Source organism: Caretta caretta, chromosome 14 (assembly GCF_965140235.1).
Source record: "Caretta caretta isolate rCarCar2 chromosome 14, rCarCar1.hap1, whole genome shotgun sequence".
Taxonomy (NCBI): Eukaryota; Metazoa; Chordata; order Testudines; family Cheloniidae; genus Caretta; species Caretta caretta.
Window position 1 is genome coordinate 47718549 of NC_134219.1, and position 19235 is coordinate 47737783.

Sequence of the window (19235 nt, forward strand, 5' to 3'; positions counted from 1 at the left end):
AGCCTTACCCTCTTCTTCCTCCAGGCCTTGGACCCCCATCCTCCCACCCCGTAACCACTCCTTACCCTCCCTGCTGGCAAGCCACACATCCCTCCGTCCCTTCTCCACCACGTGACCTGGGGCGGTCCTCACAAGATCCCTGGGGTGACTTGGACGAAGGGCTGAGCCACGGAAAACCCAGAGAGGGAGTCAGGAGAAGACGGTGGCTGGGACGGGCCCTTGTGGCCAAGGAAATGTCTATGGGGCGGGGAGGAGGGTATGTGAGGTAAAGGCCTTTTGAAACCAAAACGTGAACCAATCCATTCTGAAAGGTCAAAAGGAACATTTCAACCGTTTTGACCTGAAACTCAAAAAAGAGTCATACAAAAGTGGACCTCTGGGGGGCCTGCTCATTCTGGGGTGTGGCATGAGCAGGCCCCCCAGAGGAAGTTCTTAAATGTAGCAACACACATTAATAATAAAATTATATCAGAAATGGATCCGATTAGCTCGAGAACACCAGAACCTGGGCAAAGTTCCAGTCCCAATCAATCTAAGACGGCAACTCGGATCTATTTCTAGTTCACATCAGATCCTGTTTTGGAATGTTTAAAAATAATTCCTAACGATGATTGTCATAAATATCAAGGGAAGGGTAACCACCTTTAAATCCCTCCTGGCCAGAGGCAAAACCCTCTCACCTGTAAAGGGTTAAGAAGCTAAGGTAACCTCACTGGCACCTGACCAAAATGATCAATGAGGAGACAAGATACTTTCAAATCCGAGGGGGGAAACAAAGGCTCTGTCTGTCTGTGGGATGCTTTTGCCGGGAACAGATCAGGAATCCAGCCTTACAACTGTTAAATTAGTAAGTAATCTAGCTAGAAATGCTAACAAATGGAAAAGATTTCCTTTTGTTTAATGGCTGGTAAATAAGCCGTATTGGAGGGAATGTATATTCCTGTTTTTGTGTCTTTTTGTAACTTAAGGTTTTGCCTAGAGGGATTCTCTATGTTTTGAATCTGGTTTCCCTGTAAGGTATTTACCATCCTGATTTTACAGAGGCGATTCTTTTACCTTTTCTTTAATTAAAATTCTTCTTTTAAGAACCGGATTGATTTTTCATTTGTTCTTAAGATCCAAGGGTTTGGGTCTGTGTTCACCTGTACCAATTGGGGAGGATTTTTATCAAGCCTTCCCCAGGAAAGGGGGTATGTAGGGCTTGGGGGGATATTTGGGGGGGGAAGACGTCTCCAAGTGGGCTCTTTCCCTGTTCTTTGTTTAAAATGCTTGGTGGTGTCAGCCTAGGGTTCAAGGACAAGGCAAAGTTTGTACCTTGGGGAAGTTTTAACCTAAGCTGATAAGTTTACGGGGTCTTTCATGCAGGTCCCCACATCTGTACCCTAGAGTTCAGAGTGGGGAGGGACCCTTGACAATGATGTTTGAAGGAAAGTATCATGGCATATTTTTGGCATCATTCTGCCGATACTGTTGGCCTCTATAAAGTTTTTGTGGGCACGGAATGAGGGATTTTACGATCAACTCTTTTGTTTAGAAAATGCTTGGATCTCTTCGGTGACTTGACTGACTTAATTCTTTTTATGACTGCATAGGAAAATATTTGTTTAAAGTTTAATCTGTACAAACGTAGGAGTTCAATATATTCGTTATTTTATACAGTGCCAGGTTTACAGTGGCTCCAGGGAGCCAGGCCCATGCTCAGAAGGGGCCCTGGCCTGCTCCCCTTGCACTGCGCCCCGAGAGCCCTCTGGCTCCCCCCGCCCACCACTTGCTCCTCTTGGCCTGCCCGCCAGCTGGCCGAGGGCTCCTCTCCACCTCCGGGCCCCAGCCCCGGCTCCTCTCAGCCCCCTGGCTGGACCCCAGCGCGCCTCCGGCTCTGGGCAGTCTCTGCTTCCCACCACCTGTGGGGCCCCGCCTGTCTCCCCGGAGCTGAGCCACCTGGGACTGGTGCAGAAGCCTGGCCAGTCTCAGCCAGGTGTGGGTGTGGGGCAATGTGGGGGGCTTGGCTGGGCCCCTCCAGGCAAGTGCATCTTGAGGGACCCTGGCCAGGGCAGGTCCTGGCCTGGCTGATCGCATCACTCCCCGGGGGGGCTAGAGCGATTCCAGCAGGGGGGTGCGTCTGGGGGGGGCGCTGGGCTGTGAAGGGGCGGGGAGGATCTGTGTGTGCTGGGGCACTAGGGAGTGGGGGTTCAGTGACGGGGGGTGCTGGGCAGATGTGGTGGGGCTGCGGGCAGGGGTGGTGTTGTGCAGGGCGCTGTGCATTTGTGGCAGGGTCTCGGGGGGGGGGGGGTGCTGGGCATAGTGGGTCTGGAGCCGCTCTGGCCATAGGGAGGGGGGGTGTTGGGCAGGGGGGCTGTGTGGTGTGGCATAGGCCCATCCCCGAGGGGAAGGGTCACGCTGGCATTACAGGGCCAGGTGGGCCACTGGGCGTCGGACCTCGCATTGGGCAGAGCGGGGCCGCCCCTGCCATGCCCCATTGCCCCTGGCCGGCCCCTCGCTCCGGGCACCGCCCTCCGTGCCCCATTGCCCCTGGCCGGCCCCTCGCTCCGGGGACCGCCCTCCATGCCCCATTGCTCCTGGCCGGCCCCTCGCTCCGGGGACCGCCCTCCGTGCCCCATTGTCCCTGGCCGGCCCCTCGCTCCGGGCACCGCCCTCCGTGCCCCATTGCCCCTGGCCAGCCCCTCGCTCCGGGGACCACCCTCCCCACGTCATACCCCATTGCCCCTGGCCGGCCCCTCACTCCGGGGACCGCCCTCCCCGCCCCGCGCCCCATTGCCCCTGGCCGGCCCCTCGCTCCGGGGACCGCCCTCCGCGCCCCATTGCCCCTGGCCGGCCCCTCGCTCCGGGGACCGCCCTCCGTGCCCCATTGCCCCTGGCCGGCCCCTCGCTCCGGGGACCACCCTCCCCACGTCATACCCCATTGCCCCTGGCCGGCCCCTCACTCCGGGGACCGCCCTCCCCGCCCCGCGCCCCATTGCCCCTGGCCGGCCCCTCGCTCCGGGGACCGACCTCCGCGCCCCATTGCCCCTGGCCGGCCCCTCGCTCCAGGGACCGCCCTCCGTGCCCCATTGTCCCTGGCCGGCCCCTCGCTCCAGGCACCGCCCTCCGCGCCCCATTGCCCCGGCCAGCCCCTCGCCGGGGACCACCCTCCCCGCCCTCCGCGCCCCATTGCCCCTGGCCGGCCCCTCGCTCCGGGGACCGCCCTCCGCGCCCCATTGCCCCTGGCCGGCCCCTCGCTCCAGGGACCGCCCTCCGCGCCCCATTGCCCCTGGCCAGCCCCTCGCTCCGGGGACCACCCTCCCCACGTCATACCCCATTGCCCCTGGCCGGCCCCTCACTCCGGGGACCGCCCTCCCCGCCCCGCGCCCCATTACCCCTGGCCGGCCCCTCGCTCCGGGGACCGACCTCCCCGGGCCGCGCCCCATTGCCCCTGGCCGGCCCCTCGCTCCGGGGACCGACCTCCCCGCCCCGCGCCCCATTGCCTCCAAGGGGGCCCACAGAAGGATAATCCGGCCCTGATTTTATCTACATCTCTCCTTATATTTTCTCCTTTCCAGACCTGAAGGATCCCAGGCCCCAGCGAACACAGTCACAGCAGACCAGCAAGGAGGCAGAGGGCAGGCGGCTGCAGGAAGGGCGGAGGCCAGCTCCAGCCGGGGATAGACACATTGCTGGGCAAGTGAACGTGACAGTACTTTCCTCTTTCTCCCAGGTGCCATGGCCTCCACAAGCCGGGTCAAAGAGCTCCAAGAGGCTGTTCTCTGTTCCATTTGCCTGGCTTATTTTAACGATCCGGTGATTCTCAAGTGTGGACACAATTTCTGCCGAGCCTGCATCACTCAGTACTGCAAGGAGTCCAAAACCTCCCCCCACTATCCCTGCCCCCAGTGCAGGGACCCCTTCCAGGAAGGGGAACTCCAGCCAAACCGGCAGCTCAGGGCTGTAGTTGAAATAGCCAAAAAATTCCCAGACCCAACGGGGAAGGAAGCATGTGAAAAACACGAGGAGCTTTTGAAACTCTTCTGTGAAGTGGATCAAACTCTCATCTGTGTGGTGTGCAAAGAGTCCAGTCGTCACAAAGACCACCCCGTGCTTCCTCTCGAGGAGGCTGCTCTGGATTCCCAGGTAATTTTTGCCTTGGGAAGGCATCCCAGCCCAGGCAGCCTCGAGCAATCAGAACAGAGCCATCTGAGAAATATAAAACCAGCAAGGTAATAAAACTAGCTTCCTACAATGACAAGGTAGAAAAGCAGAAGGGATTTTATACAAGAAGAACGTTGCGGAGACGTGTTTTTCAGGCCTCCTCTGCATACAGGTTTTGTACTGGTCTGTGCTGGTGACGGGTGGGATTTTTTTTTTTTTTAAACAAAATAGTTATATCAGCAAAAGCCCCCGGGTGTGAATACAAGTTGGACTGGTGTAAAGGTGCCTGATGCCAGGAATGCTTGTTTCCATTTCCATGCAGGAATAGGCTATACACTTTTATACAGGTGTAACGACACCCACGCTCGCAGGGCTGTATGGCTTTAATAGCACCAGGATATGTAAAGCAGGGTATGATTTGCGTGCCCGAGAGCAAGGGCATCCCCTGTGCAGGGAGAAATCCACGTGGGGGCAGGAAACTCTACAAGTTCCAGCTCACACAGGTTCCTTTTAATCATTGCAAGGTGGGGGGAGCGGGGTTTGCTTCTCATACAGAATGGACAACGGTTGCGGGCCTGGCCCATTCCAGCAGATTTCTTGAAATCTGCGGAGGCAGGGGTAGGTGACCATATTTTCAAAATGAAGATCCGGGGCACTGTTATCCGGGGGGAAGGAGGTGGAGGATCAGGGCGGAGTATTTGGCTGAATTTGAACAGCCAGAGAGCTGGGCTATTAGAGGGCCCCAGCGCGGGGCTGCAAGGATGAGGGATGCCTTGAGGCGGACCCTCCTTTCACTCTCCCGCCACTCCTGCGCTTTTCGATGTGTATTAAGGGACAGCTGCATGACTTCATGCAGCAGGTCCTCTTTGCTTTCTCGTGTACATTTCCTGATTCTTTGGAGTCTTTCGGCCCTTGATAACAAGGACGGCTGGGATCTCAAGGCTGCATCTGTAAAGCCAAAATGCAACACTTAACAGAGGCAGCATTGTTCACACCAGACAGAGCAATGATTCCCCCGTACTTAAAGACAAGCACAGTCTACACAACAGCAGAAACCGCTCATCCCAAAGCTTGCGCACATAACCCCCGGGAGCCCCAAAATGGTGAGCAAGCACAGGGGCAAGGGGGACTGATTGATTCACGGCCACACTGTCTTCTGGGTTTCTGTGCCTCGGGGAGAGCCAACAGCGGCAGGGGGGCCCTATACTGAACACTGTCCCCACATTTTCCACAGGATGAGTTTGTCCTGGAAGAGATCTCGCTGGTGAGGGTGACCTGGGAAGCAAGGGAGGGTCTTCTGCGGCAAGGCGGCTTCCGCCCCGGCCCGTCTGCAGCTTGCCTGTGGGCAGCAATGGTCCCCCCGCCCCTCGCGGCACAGTGGTGGGGACATGTTAGCCTGACTGGGACAAGGGCCACAGAGGCTCTCCCAAGGAACCTGCGCAAGCCCATTGCCCAGCTTCTGCATGAGACCTTTGAAGAGATCGCTGAGGCTGATTGCTGCGATGTGAGAGAGCTCATCAACGCCCTATTCCGCATCTAGGCACGCGGCCCTAACCCTCCTCGCCCCAAGAGCCCGCCCCCAACAACTTCCTTCCCAAAATAAAAGCTGCTTGCCGGGAACCTCCTCTGGAGTTTGTCCTTCCCCAAGCACCGGCCGCTGCGACTGGCTACCTTCCTCCTGGCTTGAGAACAGCTCCTGGCTGCATGCTGGGGGTGCTGGGCTGTCCCCCTCCTCCTCAGCACCCTCGCTCCCGCTTTCCCCCCCCTCCTGCCTGGTTGAACTGGGCTCTGAAGTGTCCAGGGTGCTGCTCAGAGTGGAGGTGGGGTCGCCCCCCAGTATGGCGTCCAGCCCTTTGTAGAAACGGCAGGTCGCGGGGTAGCACCGGAGCGGCTGTTTGCCCCGCGGGCTTTGCGGTGGGCATCCTGCAGCTCCTTCACTTGAACCCCGCACTGCAGCGCGTGCCGGTCATGGCCCCTTTCCAGCATGGCCCTTGATATCTGCCCGAAGGTATTGTAATTCCTACGGCTGGAGCGCAGCTGGGACTGGACAGCTTCCTCCCCCCAAACACTGATGAGGTCCAGCACCTCGCCATTGCTCCATGCGGGGGCTCGCCTGGCGCATGGAGGCCTGGTCACCGGGAAAGTTGCACTGAGAGCACCCCACGCCTGGCTGAGCAAACAGGAGGGGGATTTTCAAAATTCCCAGAGAGTTTAAAGGGCGGGTCTGACGGGTGGTCACCTGAGGGCAGGGCAGTAGAGTTCAAAGCGATGACCAGCGTGGCTGGAGCAGGCGTTGTGGGACACGTCTGGAGGCCGATCACAGCACACTAACAGACCAGGGCGTCCACACTGGCGCCGCGGTGCTCCAGCCAGGGCGCATCAAGCGTTCGGCTTCTCGTCGAGGTGGAGCACCAGGAGCGCTCCAGCCACGGAGCCACGGAGTCTGCCAGTGTGGACGCGTCATGAGTTAGGGCGCCCGGGGCTGCTTTAATGCGCTCTAACTTCCAAGTGTAGCCAAGCCCTTAGAGAGTCATTTGCAGGAGAGAGAGAGACCTCAAGCATGAGAATGACGGTATAGTCATGTGGTTAGAGCACTCACCCATTTTATTATGCATTTCATATTCTTGAAAATATAAATAAAATGGGGGAAAGCCCTCCAAAAGCAACCAAAGCTAATCCAGTTTTTCTTTTGTTAGGAACAAATTCAGAGCCGTTTGGAGAGTTGGAAAAAAGAGAGAGAAGAGATTCTGTCATATAAATCTAGTGCAGAAAATACAAGCCAGGAACTACTGGTAGGTGCTGTTCTTACTCAGAGACAAATGTGCACAGGGACATTATTGATACTCTGCTTAGTCTAACGGAAGAAGAACAGTGAGAAACATCTTCCCTTCCGTGAAAGTTTATTACTTCTTTATTCTCATTGTAAAGAAGAACTGTTCTGATTTAATTGAGTATAAACAGGAAAATGGAGTATTAAGGAAAGAGTTTTAATAATCCAAATATTTCCATTGATAATGTGAGTGTAATTTGTTTAGCTAATGGTAGTTTTTCTTTTAGTCTTTCAACTAGAGCTGGTCGAAATTCAAACACAAAAATGTCCTGTAGGAAAATGGGATTTAGTAGAAAACAATTTTTTTTCTGTGGGAAAATGTCTTTTGCAAATAAATAATAAAAGTTTTTTGACAGGAAATTTCAGAATGAACAAAAATGTTTATTTTCATTTCAAACTGAAGTTTTAATTTTGGTTTTAAAAAGCTGAAATTTTTTCAAAATTTCAAATGTTTTTTATCCCTTTGTTTCCCCTTTTGCTCCTTTTTGCCACTGAGTACAATAACATGAATAATTTCCAGGTTTTTTCTCCTGGATTTTCCTTTTTCTTTTTGCCAATTTTTCCAAAATGGGAGAACTTTTGAAGAGTTCCAGAGAGAATGGAATAAAAGGAACAAATGGGGCGGTGGTGGCAATGGACATTATTTTATTACATTTTAGAAAAAAGGGGAAACAGAAATGTGAAATTTTTTCCAGTTATTTCATGATATTTTTCAAAGAAATTAAAAGTTGTCCCATTTTGAACACTGAAAAATGGAAACAACTTTGAAATTTCAAAATTTTTTGCAAATTTCTCCCCCATTTTTTGGCTTTACTTTCAACAGCCATAACTGTTAGCATATAAGCCTGTTTGTTAACCTGAGATAGAATTTTGGGTTTGACTTTTGATACTCTTACATCCTTACTAATGTGTGTGAAGAACAAAGGACAAAGACACAGTGTGTGGCTTCTGCCTAGCCAGATGGGTTTGTTAGTATAATGGGAACAGATAAGAACAGGTAAAGCAGATCGAGGGACGTGATCGTTCCCTTCTATTCGGCATTGGTGAGGCCTCATCTGGAGTACGATGTCCAGTTTTGGGCCCCACCCTACAAGAAGGATGTGGAAAAATTGGAAAGAATCCAGGGGAGGGCAACAAAAATGATTAGGGGGCTGGAGCACATGAGTTATGAGGAGAGGCTGAGGGAACTGGGATTGTTTAGTCTGCAGAAGAGAAGAATGAGGGGGGATTTGATAGCTGCTTTCAACTGCCTGAAAGGGGGTTCCAAAGAGGATGGATCTAGACTGTTCTCAATGGTAGCAGATGACAGAACAAGGAGCAATGGTCTCAAGATGCAGTCGGGGAGGTCTAGGCTGGATATTAGGAAAAAAGTTTTCACTAGGAGGGTGGTGAAGCACTGGAATGGGTTATGTAGGGAGGTGGTGGAATCTTCTTCCTTAGAGGTTTTTAAGACCCAGCTTGACAAAGCCCTGGCTGGGATGAGTTAGTTGGGGTTGGTCCTGCTTTGAGCAGGGGGTTGGACTAGAACCTCCTGAGGTCCCTTCCAACCCTGATATTCATTGATTCTATGATTCTAAAGTGTTACAGGGTGACTTTTAAAAACTAACTTTATATTTGTGGATAATCTAAGCACTATGTCAAGATGTACAGACACTCCTTCCCCAACCTGTATATTATATAATTTTTTTAACATTAGCTTTAATAAAAGTTTTAAATATGAGCACACACTGGAAGGCTGCCTGGCTCCTCTCTCAAGCCAAGGTCAAGCAACCAGTTAGGAGGGGCAAAGGAGAATGGGGGGAGGCATAAGAAACACTAAAAGCCAAAGAAAAGCCCGGTCTTGGCCAGGACACAACCTTACTCCTTACCCTTCCCATGGGATACAAAAGAGGTGGGATGAAGATCCCAGACTCACAACCCTCCAGAATGGAACATGACCATAAGTTGTAAGGGGTGTGACTAGGAGCGCGTACTACAGGTATATTTGGACTGGCTAAGAAGGAGGGATGGGGAATGGGGACGTGGGGTAAAGGCTCTGCGGTGTCAGAGCTGGGAAGGGGGGATATGGGGTAAAGGCTCTGTGGTGTCGGAGCTGGGAAGGGGGATGCGGGGTTGTCATGAACATACAGCTAAGGGTAGCATAAAATCCCTCCTTTACCTGTAAAGGGTTAAGAAGCTCAAATAACCTGGTTGGCACCTGATCAAAAGGACAAATGAGGGGAGAAGATACTGTCAAATCTGTAGGGGAAGGTTTTTGTTTTAAGAACAGGAGGACTTGTGGCACCTTAGAGACTAACAAATTTATTAGAGCATAAGCTTTCGTCAGCTACAGCTCACTTCATCGGATGCATGCAGTTTTTGTTTTGTCTTCCTTTGTGTTCTCTCTGAGACAAAGAAAGAGACCAAGCAAGTAATCCAGCTCCTACTGAAATGATACATCTAATTATTACAGGTTTCAGAGGAACAGCCGTGTTAGTCTGTATTCGCAAAAAGAAAAGGAGTACTTGTGGCACCTTAGAGACTAACCAATTTATTTGAGCATGAGCTTTCGAAAGCTCATGCTCAAATAAATTGGTTAGTCTCTAAGGTGCCACAAGTACTCCTTTTCTTTTTGCTAATTATTACAGAAATAGTAAGTAATAGCAAGGAAATGCCTTAGATTATCTTTTGTTTTAGCTGGTGAATTTTCCCTATGCTAAGCAGGAGGTTTATTCCTGTTTTTTGTTTTGTAACTTTAAAGTTTTGCCTAGAGGGGAGTCCTCTGTGTTTTAAATCTTATTACCCTGTAAAATTACCTTCCATCCTGATTTTACAGAGGTGCTTCTTTTACTTTTTTCTTTATAATAAAGTTCTGTTTTTAAGAACCTGATTGGGTTTTTAGTGTCCTAAAACCCCAAGGGTCTGGTCTGTGCTCACCTTGGTTACCTATTTGGTTGGTATATTATTCTCAAGCCTCCCCAGGAAAGGGGGTGAAGGGGCTTGTGGGGGATATTTTGGGGAAACAGGAACTCCAAGTGGTCCTTTACCGGAATCTTTGTCTAACTCACTTGGTGGTGGCTGCGATACCATCCCAGGGCAAGGAATTTGTGCCTCGGGGAAGTTTTTAACCTAAGCTGGTGGAATATAAGCTTAGGGGATCTTTCATGCTGCCCCAGAGAAGGATGGTCACTTAACTCCTAACCAAACCCTACTGAAGTCATTGGAAAGACTCCTGTTGATTTTGGTGAGCGTTGGAACAGGCCCCAGTGACATCGCTACTTCCAGTGTTTCTGAGCTTGGGTTCTACTGCTCGCTCCCCAGAATTAGTCCTTGCCTCTCCAGTTCTGGATCCTGCACCTGCTATGCTCTCTGTTATCTGAAGGATCTGGTTTTCCAGATGCCACGGATCACAGAATATCCTCACAATGCAAGATACGTTCATGTTCTAAACACCCGCCGGGACTCTTGAAAATCTATTGAAAAACCACCTGTCTACTGAGCATAGAGCATGTTCTCCATAAAATGTCAGGAGTTAAATGCTACGGGGTTGCAATGACATGCTCCCATGTGCACACATAAGGCTTTATAAAATGTCCCATGACTCACTCCGTGTCCCTGGCCTTGACCTGCGCTTTCCCTGGCTGTATCTCGTCATTTCAGAAACAGCTAGAAACTGAGAAGCAGAAGATTGTGTCTGAATTTCAGCAACTGCGCCAGTTTCTGGAGGAACAAGAGCAACTCCTCCTGGCCCAGCTGGAAGAGCTGAATAAGGAAATTGAAAAGAGGAGGGCTGAGTATGTTGCCAAACTATCTGAGGAAATATCTTCTTTCAATTACCTGATCAGTGAGATGGAGCGGAAGTGCCAGCTGCCAGCGAGTGAATTCCTGCAGGTGAGACAGTGTTACCAGAACCTTTCACAGGGCAAGAAAGTCTCCTAACTCTTCACTTTTGGAGTGTAGGAGTGAATGGTCAGAACATGCAGTATTAGTAAACTATACATTATTTTTCCTTAAGGGCTTGATAAAATGCTCATTAAAGTCAATGGAAATATACTTCTTGAGTACATTGGGCATAGGATCAAGTCCTAAATGAAAAAAATTCTTCGTTTGAATTCTAGTTGGAGAAGACTCCTCCAAAAATGGCAAACTCCAAACTCTGTTCTCCTTGTCTCCTAATGCAAGAACAAAGGGACATTCAATAAAATTAGAAGGTGACAAATTCAAAACGGATCCAATGAACATGTTTTCACACATCACGTAATTAGACTGTGGAACTCATTGCCACCAGATGTCGTTGAGACCCACGAAAGCTTATGCCCAAATAACTCTGTTAGCCTTTAAGGTGCCACCGGACTCCTTGTTGTTTTTTGTGGATACAGACTAACACAGCTACCCCCTGATATTCAGGCCTGTCTGGAAAGGCCTATACTTTAAGAATTCAGGTGTATTCTTATCATTTAGCTAGTTCTAGAGGTATAAAAGAGAGAATCAAAATCACTGTCTGCCAGTGTAAGGGCCTTCTCTCACAGCGACAGTCTGAGGCCCTGTTCTTAGGCTAAGGCCTTTGGCTAAGCAGCAGGGGCTGCCATATGCTGGGAAAAAGAAAAGGAGGACTTGTGGCACCTTAGGGACTAACCAATTTATTTGAGCATGAGCTTTCGTGAGCTACAGCTCACTTCATTGGATGCATTCAGCTGGGAAGCAACTGGTCACATCCTCACATCCCAAACCAGTCACATTGAAATCAGGCAATCTGGGGCTGTTGGAAAGGTGATCCGATCTACCACCTCCAGAGAAAGGGAAGCATCTAGAAGATGTAAAAGGAAATGTAGTTTGATAGTTTTCTGTCTGGTAAGAACTCGCTTATCAATAGACACAGCTGGGAAACCCTTATGTCTTTATAGGTGTAGTTGTAAAATCCTCATTTCTGTATTGTTTTGTCATTATAGTTCCCACTTTGCTATTGTTTATTTTCATGGTCTCTGTCTGGTTCTGTGATTGTTTCTGTCTGCTGGATAATTAATTTTGCTGGGTGTAAACTAATGAAGGTGGTGGGATATAACTGGTTAGCTAACCATGTTACAATTGGTTAGGTAAAGTTCAGTAAAATGATTGGTTAAGGTATAGCTGAGAATATTACTATATAAATAAGGGGCAAACAGGAAGTAAGTTGGGATTCAAAAATAAGGAAAAAGGAACTTGGATTTAAGCTTGCTGGAGGTTCACCCCAGTAAACATCGAATTGTTGGCATCTTTGGACTTAGGGTATTGTTGCTCTCTGTTCAGGCGAGAAGGACCAAGGAAGTGAGAGGGTGGAGGAATAAGCCCCCTAATATCAAGCATTTAGCAAAACTCAAGAATTGATAGGATATTTATATGGATAACACAATATCCAGAGTGATATTAAACCTTATGCTTCATTGCTTCAGCCAGTCGCTACCTCTTAGAGAGCAGGATGAGAATGTGGGGTGCAAATTATCTTACACCTTCCCCTGAAGCATCTGGCACTGTCCACCTTTGGAGACAGAATACTGACCAGATGGACCTAAAGTCTGATCCAATCTGGCATTTTCTGTTCCAGACGCTAACTCCAAAAGATGAAAGATGGAACCAGTCCTTAATTACAGAAATAGCTAAGATTGAAGCTGAGTTTCCATTTTAAACCTGATTTTGACACTCTTCCTACATACACCAAAAAAGGAAAAATAGTGGCCTCAAAATTGATACATGAGGTCTGAGGCTGTCGTGATTTTTTTTTTCCAGAACTGAAGTTAGTTAGGGAAGCTGTTCATTACTTATGGTATCCTGACTGTATAAGTAGTCCTTAGAATTTCAAAAGCTTTCTAATTATTTTAATTTTCAAAAAGTGCCTCTAAGCAGCAAACAAGAAAGAAGGTGAGACATAAACTGTAGCATCCTGGACTTCTCTAGCTGATACCTAGGGTCAAATTCTCTGTTGCAACCAATATCTGCTGTGGGCAGCGTTCTTCACTCCTCAGGTCTCCTGCATTGACCTGGCGTGTAGGATAGTGAATGGCCCTGTGTTACTCTGTACCCCACACCCATTGTTCTCACCCAGCCCCAGCTTCCTGTGGATGTTAAGAAGTGCACAGCCTTCGTAATGTTTGTGGGCGAGTGGGGAGAGAGTTTACAGCATGGGGGCAGCACAGCATGGGGGACATTCCTCCCTCTGGACCCACTGGAGTCTGCAGGAGGGGATCTTCCCCACGCCTCTGAGTGTTCTGATGTGCTGAACAAGGATCTTCCGAAGGCTGAGCCCTCTGGTTTCGTGTGCCGGGTGGTTATTCACATGTCGTTACACGAAGAGCTCGTGTGCCTCCTTATACAAACTTCCTGGGCCCAGATCCTGCAGTCAGAGCACTTCTCCAAAAGAGCAACGGCAACACGTGTGATGTTTTTGTTTATGTTAATAAATAACAAATCATTTCACTTTGAAACTCAAAACTGTGAAGACAAAGTGAGTCCCCTCCAGAGCAGAAGGGATCCTTAGTATGAGATACGGGACTGAATTTCCTTTTATCTTTCCCCTCTAGGACATCAAAGGCACCTTGAGCAGGTAGGTGGCTCCTTCTCACTCTCCCTTTCACTTCCCAGTGCAGGGAAGGGTTTTGGACATGAGACCTGGCTCCCCATGGTCCAGCAGTGCAGAGCGTGGGGCTGGTTCCCAATCTCCCTCTGTTAAATCTAATCTTGGGGCTGTTGTCATTTTGACTAGACTCCAGAATAGGTCTACCTGAGAAAAGAGTGATTTACGTAGAGACAGGGTTGTTATTTATAGTGTCGCTGATGGAGTGGAGACCTCAGGAGGTTGGGGATGGAGAATGGGTCTCTCATTTCTAGGTCACAGACTCCAAACTCCACCTAGGTTGGTAGGGATGGAAAGTCAGGGCCCTCTGATGACTATTCAATGAGCTGTTTATTAATTGTTTCTTATTATGCCGTGAGCGCTATCAGTGGGCTTGGCGTGGCAAGAGAGACGATGGAAGAGACATTCCCTGCTCTAAGGAGTTTATAACGTGCTGTGATCAGTAGCTCTATGGCTGGGCCGAGACGCTCAAGGCAAAATCAGGGCCCAACACACGGGGAGCTGCACAGACACGTAGTAAGAGACAGTCCCTGCCCCAGGGAGTTTACAGTCTAAAAAGCCACAAAAGACAAAGGGCGGAAGGAGGAAGGATTAAAATAAGTTGAAGGGGACATTCAATAAAGACAAAGTGCTCCACTTTGGAAGGAAAAATCAAATGTACAACTACGAAATGGGGAATAACTGGCTAGGCAGCAGGACTGTGGAAAAACATCTGGGGGTTAAAATGGATCACACATTGAATGAATCGGCCGTGTGATGCTGTTCTGGGGATTACTCTCTTCCAGGGCCAACACCTCCCCTTGCAGTCTCTCCCCCGGTTGTCTCTCTCTCACTCTGCAGCCTCATCTCTCGCTCCAAGGGCTGCAGCTTCCTCTTTGGGACTCAGCCCTCCAGCCAGGTCACTAAATGGTCTGCTCTCTCCCTGGGCTGCTTCCTACTCGCCTCCCAGAGGCTTTCTTCTCCACCCTTCTCTCGTACAGGGGTTAGACGAGATGACCCTGGCAGTCCCTTCTAGCCCTGTGATTCGAAGTACTCCCTTCCCCCAGGGCCAGGCTCCCAGCATCCTACTCTTCCCCTGGGTTCCCTCCTTCCCTTTCCAACGCACACAGGGTGGCTGCAGACTTCCTCGCGGCACCCAGTTTCTGTTGCCAGCTTCCTGGCTTTATACTAGCCCAGACCCCCCCTGGCTCAGCTGAGATTCATCGTCCAATCAGGGGTTGCTTCTCTGCCCTAAACCCCCCGTGTGTGGCCTGTCTCGCTCATCTCCTCTTTCTCAGCTTCCCTCACTCTTATGGGGGGCTGATGTGGGGTGAACACCCCACCACAGATGTATTAACAGGAGTGTCACGTGGAAGACACAGAAGGACGTTGTTCCACCCTTCTTGCCACGGTGAGGCCTCAGCTGGAATTCCGTGTCCAGTTTTGGGCACCGCACTTTCAGAAGGATGTGGAAAAATTGGAGAGTTCAGAGGGGAGCAACAGAAATGATCAGAGGTTTAGAGTGGATGAGCTGTGAGGAAAGGTTGCAATAAATGGGTGTGTTTAGTCTCGAGAAGAGAAGACTCAGGGAGGGCCTGATAACAGTCTTCAGATATGTCTGAGGCTGTTCTACACAGAGCGGTGATCAGCTGTTCTTCAAGTCCAGTGCGGGTAGAACAAGAAGTAATCGCTTTCATTTGCAACAAGGGAGATTTACATGAGTGGGACGGGGTTCCCGGGGTGCAGCCTGGACGGTGGGACTGCTGAGCCCTCCAGATCCCCAGCCTGGGCTGCCTCTCGCCCTGTGATGCTGATGTCCAGCTACAAGCCTGGCCGGCCCTGCGCTGAGACAGACGCCCACGGCAGCGACACGCCCAGCTGTGTTACACGACTCCGCTCCCGGCCATTGATGAACCAGCAATAGAAGGCGCCAGCCAGTTCCCCCCAGCTCCAGCCCTGCCCCCCAGAACTGCACCGACTCACCCTGCTCAAGGCTCCCTGGGCAGTGCAAGTTCATTAAGTCGTTTGCCGCTCCCTCCCTGTGGTCAGCCACCCAGTGCGGCTGCTCCCCAGCCAGCCTGGGAAGTGGGAGAGGGGACCCCACGGTAGCCCCCAGGTGTAGGGAAGATGAAGAACCCTAGGAGGAGCAGAGGTGAGGCTGGGAGGGCTTTATTATGGCCTGGGGGCTGCAGGGAGCCTGAAGTGAGTGGGGGGCTGATGGGCTGGGGGAGGCTGTATTGATGGTGGGTTCTGAGCAGATAGGGTGAGTGCTGGGAGGGCAGTGGGGTAGGAGTGCTGAACTGATGGGGCAGTGATGATGGGGGCTGGGGGACTGAATTTAAGGGGGGTTGAATGGGGACAGAACGGATGGGGGGCTGGGGGACAGGATTAATTGCTGGTCAGGAGATGGGCAGATGTGGGGGTGAGAGCTCCTGCAGCAGGAGCCAAAATCACCTTCTCCAGTACATGTGGGAGAGTGGGCAACACTAATTGTCACTTGCTCACACCCTGGGGAGGGGCCAGGGGAGTTCAAACATCAAGAGACTGACCTAAAAACGACAACAGAATCCTTTTCAAACGTGTCGTGATTTTTGGGACAATCTCATGAGATTTGATCTCTTGAAGTTGGCAATCCTGTATTAGCCATTGCATAGCTTTGGGGCCAGCAGTGTGGAGTTTGGAAAGTCCCCGATAGACCAGCACAAGACGAGCGGCCATTCAGGAAGCGTGCGGTGTCCTCCCCACACCGCAGCTACAGAGTCATGGGGGGCCAGTGGGGTCTCTATAAAAGCAGTTTTTCTGTTGCTCAGCTGGCTGATCTTTAGGAGGGGGGGGCTCTGCAAGGAGATGGGGTGTGAAGAGTTACATCATTGGACGGGGGACTTTGGATTCCCTGTAATCTGCTGGGAGCCTCCTCTGGTGCCAGGGTCTCTAATCACATCCGTGGGGAGAGGTGGGTGCAGATGGGGAAAGATTGTCAGGCCCTTTTATGCTGCTCTGTCAGAGCAAAGGGGCCTCAATGTGCGTGGAAACAGTCCCCAGAAAATAGCTCCAGTGCAAGGGAGCGCCCGCCCCCGGCCCTGTCCCGCCCCGTCCCGTCCCGTCCATGTGAAGTTGACAGAGGGGCTCTTCAGCACTCTGCCCCCAGCTCTTATTGTAGGAGTGGGTTTGGGGCATGCTGGGGGCCAGGGCCGGCTCTAGGGGGTCCAGGGCGGAAGTGACAGATTCGTCTCTTTTGGGACCGACCGCGCCAGCCAATCGCACAGGCTCCCCAAAGCGGTTGCCCGGATTCGCCCTCCCCAAGGGATGGCTCTGCTGGGGGCATAGACAGGAGGCATCACACTATGGCCGATCTCTGCTTTGCAGCCCTGAGGCCCCTGTAACTAGGGGCCAGGGAGACTAAAGGAAGGACAAAGGTGGCTTAAAACCACCTCCCTCTAACCCCCCTTGTCTTTACCCCAAGCACAAGGATGGAATCACTGAGAATCGGACTCTGGGTCTGGGGGCCTGGCTGAGCTGAGCTGATCCTTTCACTCTGTCACTGAACTGGCTCTGTCAGGGGTGTGAATCCCCCCTGCACATGGCTGAGATCTCAGCGCTGCTCCCCATGCAGAGCTGGGTAAATCCTGGACGGGGGAGGTTGCCTGGTTCACTCCCCAGCTGGGGCAGGTTCTGTACGGACACGATCAGACCCTGCCCCAGGGCCGAGCTCTGCCCTTCACGCTCTGATTCTCTCTCTGCAGTGAACGTGACTCTGGATCCAGACACGGCCCATCCCGACCTCACCGTGTCTGCGGATCGGAGACATGTGAGATGGGGAGACACACGGCAGGATCTGCCTGACAACCCTGAGAGATGTGACACTGTGCCCTGCGTGCTGGGCTGTGAGGGATTCACCTCGGGCCGACATTACTGGGAGGTGGAGGTGGAGATGGAGGGGAGGGGACTCTGTGCTGTGGGGGTGGCCAGAGAGTCCGTGGGCAGGAAGGGATAGATCAGCCCTGAACCTGAGCAGGGGATCTGGGCTGGGATGTGCAGTGAGGATGAGTACTGGGCTCTCACATCCCCTGGGCAGAGCACCCCCTTGTCCCCGAGCTGGGCACCCCGCAGGATCCGGGTTTATCTGGACTATGAAGAGGGGCGGGTGGCGTTTTTTGATGCTGATCGTGGGGACCCGATCCTCACTTTCCCGCAGGCTTCTTTCGCCGGGGAGAGAATCCACCCGCTCTTCTGGGATGGTGTTAGCGTGCAGCTCCTCTAGCCCCCACCCCCCTGATCTCTATGGCCTGGAGAGACCCCTCAACTGGGGGGAGGGGGGAGTAGGGGGGAGGCCCAACTGAAGAGGCTGGGGGGAGTAGGAGGAGGCCTGGCTGAAGAGGCTGGGGGGGGAGCAGGGGGAGGCCTGGCTGAAGAGGCTCAGGAAGGGAGCAGAGAGAGTGCGGGGAGGCCTGGGTGAAGCAACTGGGGTGGGAACAGGGGTGTTAAATTCATGTGAGCTGATTGTTATTTAGTCACAACCAGCTAATATAGATTTGCATACAACTGTTAGCGTGTGTACGGGGTGCGAAGGCTGGAATTTTCAAAGGAACCGAAGCGACGTCAGACTCGTTGATTTCCAGTGGAACTCGTGCTGCTAAGTAACTTCAGGTGGGATTTTCAAAAGCACCTACGTCATGTTTACCATTGCGTTAGTTTTAATGTGTTAATATATTTTCTAGAATAATGAATTGTCCCCGTGTAGGCAAACTGCTTGCGTTCTCCTGTTCACCTTATTGAAGTCCCCCAGTAAATGGACCCGAGAGGGAAATTTGTTTGTTAAAACTTTCCGGAAAGCATTGGTCTGCTGTGTGAGTTGTATTTTGAGACAGAAACAAAAGGTTGGTTTCCATATGAATTTAAAATGAACAGAGCCCTGAAAGCCCAATCAGTTCCCTTGTGCCCGCTGCCCAATATAGGATGGAAAGGCAAAAACAGATGAGAAATGTAGGGTTGATGACAAATATAGGAATGATGCTGGATTCCATCATGCACGACATTTCCTGCTCGATCCTCTCTTCCGCCCCCGTTATACCGTCAAGTAAATAATGTAACTGTCAGGGTGGGAATGACTCTGACAATACCAGGAATATGAAATAAAAATGAACGGATCATATGGAAAACCCCCTTGAGATGCACGGCCTTCAAACTAAAATGTCCAGCATCTGTCACATCCAAGCTGTTTTCATGAGGTGCAAACTGGGTATAAAAATTACCATAGGTGTTCTTCATGTAACTCATTTTTCTTTTAGAAATCTCCCTGATTTTGCTGTCAGCAATTTATTGTATTTGACTTTCCTCCGAAAGTGGTCTTTCTAAAATGTGGATAAATGCATATTTGGATGGTCTGGGTTCATATTATTAAATTTGCTGACAGTAGAATTGTTACTGGTGTGACTGTTGCCTGGTATGAATCACCACTGAGAACGCCCAGTTCAGGACAGGGCAGATACACCCCAAACACTGGTGGTTTGTTCTATAATTAGATTCACCAAAACAGTAACAAAATGAGCTCTTGTATCCCCACACTGGTTAGCAGGAAGCTAAAGCACAGTCCCCTTTCGGCATTCCAGCTCCTGGCTTGTCCACCCAAACTGGTCTTTTTAGTAATAAATGATTACTAAAATCAGAAGTCACACATAAAGTTCTTCCGAGCCAAAA

General features: G+C 51.1%; 1 protein-coding gene across 2 annotated transcripts; it reads left to right on the forward strand.

Moving 5' to 3' along the window:
- Positions 1-434: 434 nt before the first annotated feature.
- On the forward strand, positions 435-17866 carry LOC125621412 (tripartite motif-containing protein 10-like). Of its 2 annotated transcripts, XM_075119575.1 has the most exons (6): positions 435-847; positions 3558-4125; positions 6840-6935; positions 10613-10843; positions 13507-13529; positions 17282-17866. In XM_075119575.1, the coding sequence occupies exons 2-6, from the start codon at positions 3718-3720 to the stop codon at positions 17379-17381; spliced, it is 858 nt and encodes a 285-aa protein (XP_074975676.1). In that variant the 5' UTR covers positions 435-847; positions 3558-3717; the 3' UTR covers positions 17382-17866. The 2 variants fall into 2 exon arrangements, with proteins under 2 accessions (XP_074975676.1, XP_074975677.1); XM_075119576.1 differs by lacking the exon at positions 13507-13529 and having other exon boundaries at positions 17282-17353.
- The last annotated feature ends 1369 nt before the right edge of the window (positions 17867-19235 follow it).

What these genes read in the sequence shown, in the direction of transcription:
- LOC125621412 (XM_075119575.1), top strand. Translation starts at nt 3,718, where the DNA reads ATGGCCTCCACAAGCCGGGTCAAAGAGCTCCAAGAGGCTGTTCTCTGT. An exon ending in CAGCGAGTGAATTCCTGCAG is followed by an intron (nt 10,844 to 13,506) that starts GTGAGACAGTGT and finishes TTTCCCCTCTAG; the next exon opens with GACATCAAAGGCACCTTGAG. An exon ending in ATCAAAGGCACCTTGAGCAG is followed by an intron (nt 13,530 to 17,281) that starts GTAGGTGGCTCC and finishes CTCTCTCTGCAG; the next exon opens with TGAACGTGACTCTGGATCCA.